Consider the following 8,082-nt stretch of genomic DNA (forward strand, 5'->3'; position numbering starts at 1 on the left):
TTTACCTACATTATCTGAATTACCGACCGACGCACATGGGATATTATCTGGAATAAGATATATACTTATTTCATGCAAGGCCCTGTCTTCCATGACACTTCCTTTTCCCTCACAACTTTTAACACTCGCGCCAGATGACCCTTAGGCCTCGCTTCCATGCAACTTCCGGTAATGGGCTGAATCTGTGTATCCCTTCAGAATGATAACTTCACGAACGATAACGGATGTGTTGTTGCTTTTGTTAAGTTCCTTTTTTTACTTTTGGAAACTGTTGACACCTTTCTTTACCTCCGTAATTGTTGCTCTTTCACAGAGCCTTATCCAATGACTGTTGACTGTGAATATACAGCATAAAAACTGCCTGGTATCAGGGGACACCCAACGAAGGTGTTCCGCAAAATATCTGTTCCTCACTGGAAATTGAGCTCGCTGGCAAGTTATCAATGTTCATTTTCTTTCGCTGGGAAACTATATACTTTTAGTATTTCAACCTGTGCTGGTTGGATTAGAACAGAAAATGGCGGAGACTGGAGGAGAACTCGTTCACGAGAAGCTTGCCGCTCGTTCAACTTATCGCATGTTGAAAAAAAAACTCTGTTTTGACCACTTTGGTGAGTAGTTTAAATCCACGAGGTTCTTTGCTGGCTTGGAGTGCGGAACACCTTTTTGCCCACAATTTTTTTAAAAAAACTAAAACAAAAGTTTATTAGCGTTTCCTTGCACGTGTTTTGCCTATTATGAGCCGATCAACTCGAATTTTCAACAACCCCACCTTTCGTCCCCTCACCCCCCCCCCCCCCCCCCCCAGGGCAAACCCAGGGCATTTGAACTTTTGAAGATTGTATCGTTAAAGTTCCCGCCCCCTCGGGCCAAAATAGTGTTCAAATGCCGTACCCTATCATCGGATTTGTCTGTCAAATGCCCCTCCCAAAGAACAGTCGTCGTCGGCTCCTGTCGTCTATAGTAACGCTTGTGTATAAACATGCCAACACATGTTTCGTGACCCTTTATATGATGATGGCACTTTACCAGACTTGAATCACTACAAAAACACAACTTCAATATTCAAACTATTAAAAATGGCTTGAAACTGAATGAATTCATGTCAGAGAAAAGATCATGACAGACCCGCTCTGACTTCCCTGTCGGTCCTTGCGGTTGCGACGCTGTAATATGTCCCGTCAAAGCTTTGCTCTTGCGAGTAAGTGGGATACGAGGCGTTTTATAAATATTTCTCAGCATTGGCTGATCGTGTATTAAACTCCATTATTTCATCAAATTTTTAAGATATTTTACTGCTGGATAATAAGTTGTGACAAAGCGGGTATTATTCTCTCGTGAGTCTTTCTTGTTTTTTTCTCAATGCATATTGCATTCCCCTCAAAATTTACTTCAGACAATGTATCATATATTAGATTTTTAGGACAGCCGCTAAACTCTTCCATCTCTTTCAAACACGTTTTTATAGCTGTTAGCGACTTCGGCAGCCGGAAAAAAAAATCATCTGAAAGCTGACACTTTGGGTTCAATTTTCCCCACCCCACCCAGGCAAGGGCCCAATTTCCCACCTCCAGGGAGGCCTTACCCCGTCATATTCCCCACTTCCCGGGCACAGGTAATAATCAAATGACCAGGGATTGCCCGGGGGGATCGGGGGATGTGAAAGTTTCTATTTGATCAACGGATTATTATACATTTCGCAAGTAATTTTCAATGGGTTCCCCTGTCTTGTATAATGTAGAAATTTTCAAATTGGACTCTCTTAATCAATAACAACTTCAATATTACGTACCTCTTACTTCGACATTAACTGACGAGGATGCAAAGCCTGCTGCATTGTTGGCTTCGCACATATATTCACCACTGTCAGAAACGTTGACTCTCTCGATAATGAGGATGCTCCTGTCCCCATTCTTAGTAATGTTAGCCATTTTACCCCTAGAAACAGTTTTTATTGTCCATCTTATTTTCGATGTTGGGACTCTGGCCAGGCAAGTCAGATTAAGTTTGTCACCTTCCATTCTTGTTTGGCAGGACTCTCCAGAGATCACGACAGTCGGCTTTTCTGTAGATCAAATGCAATATTATGCATGCTTTGATTTATAGTATGTTGTTACATCTCGAACATAAACGCCAGTGAGAACAATACTGTGATTAATTCTGTTGCAATAACATTGAAGGAAGACTGCATTCAGATTTTTGTTGTAGCAATTGAACCATTTTATATAGCCAAGATTCTAGTCGACCACAGAAAGCTCTTATGCGTTTATAACTTTGCCTGAATCAACACCTTCTACACTTTTGGTCGTAGTAAGGAAAAAAAATTAAAAGACGACGAATTAAAGCTCATAAAACTTGAAAATTCAATACCCAACTAGTTCTGAACAGCATACATAATTGCATCAAAACCACCACTTTCATGGATTCGAACTACCATTATAAAGAAAGTCAGAAAGTCAGTTTGGTTGTTTATGAAAAAAAAATGCTTGGGCTCAAAACAATGTGTCAGCTTGTGATTTATTGATAACGCTTTGCACAACTTGTGATCGATACGAACCTAACACATGAAGAGTCGACGTGGAATTTTCTTCACCGGCCTTGTTTGTAGCCTTACACTTATACGTTCCCTCCATCCTTTTTGTAGTATTTGGTAACTGGAGTAGAGACCCGTCGGAAGTATTCATAATGACAGCAGTTGGGGGAAGCTTTCCGTTATCAAATGTCCAAGATAATTTTGGAAGTGGCTCTCCTTTGGCTTTGCAACTGATGTTGGTTGTTTTTCCCTCAGGAACTGTTTGGTTTCTTGGATAGACATCAACCACAGGATAGACTATTTTAAGACAAGTAAATCTAGGTTATTGAATACGAAAAACCACTGAGATGATACTTGAATATGTAAAATGATCTCCTTACAAATCCACATGTAGTTAGCATAATTCGCTACAAGGGTGCATTGAGATGGAAGAATCGGCTATTGATTATGCATGCAAAGAGCAGAGTGAGCTTTTATCATGTCATTCATATCCACCCAGCTCGAGTTCACTCAAGTTTTCAGGTTCCCTACTGGGAAAAAAACTGCTTTGACTTCCACAAGTTAAAGTAAGTAAAGTGTCTACAATAGTAACACCTGTTTCTTTTCTTGGAGGTTCGTGTGCATATCTAGGGGGCTACTTGGCTTGGCCAAAGATTTGTCGATTTACAGTAAACGTCCGTGGTAAAAGTCCATACAACAACATCTCCGTTCACCACTACTGGATTCCACGCGTAAACTTTCTTCGGAGAAATTAATCATTTCAAATCCATTTGACGGGCCTTCCAAAATATTAAAGTAATCAATTCCAAACCAACTATGGCGAAGATTCACAATATACTTACAGTTCGAGGCATACCATTGGACTTCAACTGTGCATACGTTGACAAACTTAAACCCTCAACTTGCTCGGAGCAAAGTGCTAATCAAAAACGCAACATTGCGTGACAATATTGCAAAGTGGCGCGCAAACGAACAACCGGTTTTACTGTAATTTAACTGTTAACCACAGGAGACTGAGGAAAATGCGATCGGTCCTGAGGCTATATCTCCATGGACACATGATTGTGTAGACCATTATAGGCCTATTAGTAAGGGTCTCTGTAGTGGGCTTTAGGACATGTAAACAGTACACAATCTGATTCAAGCCATTAGTTTCACTGCGGAAAGGAAAAAGGAAAGGAACTTTATTTAAGTGTGAAATCGTTCTAGCACTGGAGCACTAATTGGGGACACTGTAAACTGAAACAAACAATTAACGCAAATCGAGTCAAATGTTTATGCTTTGTTCTCAGATAAATTGTATAGTCTGCAAACACCGGCGTGAAAAAACAAAAATCCTTGAATAGGACCCACATACGCTGTGGATTTCATTGTTAACATGTCTGTCAACACTAAATGGCACGGTCAAAAGGTGTACACGTTGCCGGTAAACTCCGTTCTCAGGTTAAATCCGCTTTAACTTAAGGCTAAATTGGTGATCCTCATTTCACCTAGGTTGAATACGCCATCAGATGAATTGAAGGAACTCTTTTTTTGCAGTAAGAGAAAAATTAGGGGCAGGTTAGGATTAGTTTTGGTTATTAAACGTGAATATCAAATGACTTATTATGCAAACGTAAATAATGAAAAGAACTGTATTAGATTGAGAATGTTCGCCATTGTAGTGTAGTAGTGAAGACGCAGGACTATGGATCTGGAAGGGCCGAGTTCGTGGAGTACCGGTAAGTGCATAGTACAGTTCTTTGTTCCCTTACTATGCTGCAATGTTGAGACTGAATGGGTAAGTGTATGAATACAGAAACCGATAAGATGATACGAAACATCAAGAAAATGAGGTGAGAAATGAGTAAGACGGAGCTTAAGTAAAGGTATAGGTGTTTTCTACTTTTTATAGGGGGTTGATTAGGTAGAGTGCGTATTCAACCTAGATTAAAATGAGGATCACCAATTTAACCTAAATAAAACGGATTCACCCTGAGAACGGATTTTACCTGAAACATAGATGCTACCGTTCGTTAATTTGTGTGCGAATAGACTACAACAATAACGTGAATCAACCACACCTAAATTGGTTACCATTTCGTTGAGAAGAGGACGTGACCTTTTTAGGTAGTTTTGTATTGGTCATCTCTTTTACAGATGTAGTGGCCCTTAAAAGAGGCGTTTACGTTGCGTGATTGGTCAGCGCTGTAGGTCGTAAGGAAATCCGTCAAGAAACAGAAACTTATTGTAATCTAGTCTAATTTCTACTTGTTCTATCGCGATTCAATTATGGCATTCAAATGCATGAATTGCCTCGTTCCGGAGTATTTATCTGATCAGTTCATTAATCAATTAAGCGCTCATTTACATCAACCGTACAACTACAAACTCACAGCTGTTAAATATTTCTTTACTTAGATCTACAACTAGCCAAAGAACCTTTTATTATAGAGTAGTATCTCTTTGAAACGCTCTACCGCAGAATATTACGTTAAGTCGATCGTTTGCTCAATTTAAAATTATGATGGGAAAAGAACTCCTAATGGACAGCAAGCTGAACTTATAAGATTACAGATTGCAGATTATGCGCCGATCAAATCGAAACTTCAACATCCCCTCCCGCTTCCACCCCGGGCAAACCCCGGGCATTTGACGGGTGAGGCCTTCCCGGGGGTGGGGAATTTGACCTTTGCCCCTGTGGGGTGGGGGAAATTGAACAGGAAGTGTTAGGTTTCAAATGATTTTTTTTTTTCGGGCACCGAAGTCACTAACAGCTTTAAACACGTGTTTGGACGAGATGGAAGAGTTTAAAGGAACACATACAGCATTTGTGAGCGATTGCCTTGCAAAAAAAGGTCTTCAAAAGTTGTCTTCAAAGGAATCTTGGCTGTGTAATTCGTCTTTGTCATACTATAGAGTGAATACAACATGGTATTTTTTCCCACCCCAATTTCATTGTAAAAGCTCTATGTTCTGAGGTAATCAACCGGCACTGAACAATTTAAAATACATGCAGTCGTAAACGCTCCAGGCTCTGTTGTTGATAAGAATACAGTACTCTAGTTAAACCACCTTTGCCGTGTTTTGGAGTTAGAGAAGCTTACACTTGCTTATTGAAATTTCCCGACTTGATTAGTTTGTAAGAAGATTACGACATTTTAATTTATAAGACATTTCTGATGTTCCCAACATCGTCGTCAGTTACAGAATATTTGAAAAACCGTTAGGACCGTATAACAACTAGGCGAAACATGCGTAATTAATTATGATTAAGTGACAAAGATAAATTGCATATTCGAGTGAGATACAAAACGTTACAAAGAATATAAAGTCTAAAGCGTAAGGGTCAGGTTAACGTCAGGGTAACTTGAGGGGGGGGGGGGGAGGGGATGTTGAAGTTTCTAACTGATCAGCGCTCACACCTTATTCCAAAATGGCCGCCATTTTAGTATTCTTTTGTTTTCATGCAAATTGGCCCTTATGGCCTCGCTTTCAAACGTAAAATTCAAAAGAAAATTTAACCTTGAACGAGGCCGTAAGGGCCAATTTGCATGGAAACAAAAGAACACTAAAATGGCGGCCATTTTGGAATAAGGTGTATTACAGCTGCCTTAAATACCCAGCTATGAAATAGTTTAACCATCAGTTTGTATTTGATTTAAATGTCTGAATTCTTTTACTTATGTAGTACTAATTTTATTCTGTGTTCTATTATTTTCGTCTTGTTATATGTCTCACTGCAAAGCCCTACGGGGACGTAAAATAAACGTATGTATATGAATATGTATAAAACCCACGAATTTGGTTGAGGATGTTGTGCAAGGCTTTATCCAAGCATGGCAATCTTTTTGCAGTAATATCGTTTCAAACCTACGGAAAATAAAATGGCTGTTTCACATTTCACAGACAATTAAATGACCTTTCACGATTCACAAAAAAAAAAAAAAAGGAGCCGTCTGCCATAGAGAAACTCATTGGGAAGAGCCTCGCGACCTTCTGAGACGATTTCCGAGCTTGTTTTTGCAGTGTTTATTAACCAAAAAAGCTGTCAAGAGGGTCTTAATTGCGGGGGGAGGGGGGGGGGGGGGTGTAGCTTTTACGGCTAACGGTTAAATAATTTGTCTTTTCTCGGCCAACGGAGATCTTTTTTCCGTCATGGTTAACTTATGTGAAAAACAAGGAAACGTCCTATCTGTTAGTTACTAGAAGGCTTCAGTAGACATATAACTGGATAGTTTAAATCATTGATTATCACAAGGTGGCTCATGAGTTTGTGTTGTTCACTCGTCAAATATTGCTGAGGCCTTGGCTTGTCTTCCAAACCCTGTCTTCTGCTTCGTCAACTCCAACGCCTTTATGTGAGTCACTTTCGTATTCTTCAATCTGTTATTAGTAGTACTAGAGGACGTAGGGGTAAGAAAGTTAAAACGGTATTGAGTGCTCGGAAGTCTCTTAAGACTAAATATTTCAAAATACTACCTATCCCAAGGTTTATTATTTAGTCGTTTTCACGCTTAACGGTTGACATTTTTCGATTTTTCACGGCTCACGCTTAATCCCATTGAGACCCTCTGTCAAGGCTAGCGAGGTCATGCGTCGAAAGCTCACGTTCCAGTAAATCTTGGATTCCAGATGTAGTTGTTTTACCTTGCTCTGCTGAGTTATATTTATAGTCCATTGTTATAATTTCTCGGGCTCCTACTCCCAAAAAATAAATATAAAAACAAACAAACAAAACCATGAAGCAAGATCACGTCACAGTTCACGGAGAATTAAACACCCGATTCTCATTTCACGGATAAGTATTCTCAAAAATCACGGCTTATCTTAATTGACAAAATCACATTTTACGAGGAAAAAATGTCATCTCACATTTCACTGAAAATTAATGCAAAACGAAGGGGTATGGCAAGTTGGACTACATCCAATTTAATTTCTTGATCTCTTGGTTCGAAATAAAACCAAAATGGCAAGATTATGTAATCGCTCTTACTTAAAGGATGCTTCCAGTGACTTTACAGAGTCGAAGTTACTTTATATGCTCCAGCCCTGTTATAACATCGTTTGTAAGATCGTAATAATTAATTAAATGTACGACTGTATGCTATTCTTGTTGTTGCTCAATCGATGACATTTCATGTAAAGTAGATTGATTTGATTACATGTGTTACAATTCAAGACCATTTTAATTTATGTTACAGTTAAATATTCAAATAGTCACACACTTTCTTTGGGTGCCTTGTGATTTAGCTGACTTACCTACTACGTCAATCCAAATGTTGCCGCTTATATTTCCTGCCCTGTTCATTGCAACACATCCATATTGGCCGGCATCTTTGAAAGTCACATAAGTGATGACAAAAGTGTTCTTATTGGACAATTGCGTTCCATTGTTAGTCCAGGTCACGTTTGGTTCTGGATCTCCTCTCTCAATACATTTTAATTGTAATGTCGAGTGCAACAACACGGGCATAGAGTCTCTTTTAAGAGAAGCATCCAGCTTAGGAGGAGCTAGAGAAAAAGAAAAATATAAACATTACACAATGACTCAATCGTCAAGTGATATA

The 8,082-nt window shown here is 39.3% G+C and overlaps 1 protein-coding gene across 1 annotated transcript in view; it reads right to left on the reverse strand.

The window, feature by feature from the left end:
* LOC138010138 (fibroblast growth factor receptor 4-like) overlaps nucleotides 1-7,835 on the reverse strand; it is an 82,057-nt gene extending 74,222 nt beyond the window's left edge. The window contains exons 1-3 of the mRNA XM_068857086.1: nucleotides 7,775-7,835; nucleotides 2,558-2,830; nucleotides 1,793-2,065 (exon numbers count right to left, since the gene is read on the reverse strand). Of these exons, the coding sequence (XP_068713187.1) occupies nucleotides 1,793-2,065; nucleotides 2,558-2,830; nucleotides 7,775-7,823 (595 nt within the window). The 5' untranslated portion in view covers nucleotides 7,824-7,835. The remainder of the gene's footprint in view (nucleotides 1-1,792; nucleotides 2,066-2,557; nucleotides 2,831-7,774) is intronic.
* Between the last annotated feature and the right edge of the window lie 247 nt (nucleotides 7,836-8,082).

The sequence above is a fragment of the Montipora foliosa genome, chromosome 7 (genome assembly GCF_036669935.1).
Source record: "Montipora foliosa isolate CH-2021 chromosome 7, ASM3666993v2, whole genome shotgun sequence".
In the NCBI taxonomy this organism is placed as follows: Eukaryota; Metazoa; Cnidaria; class Anthozoa; order Scleractinia; family Acroporidae; genus Montipora; species Montipora foliosa.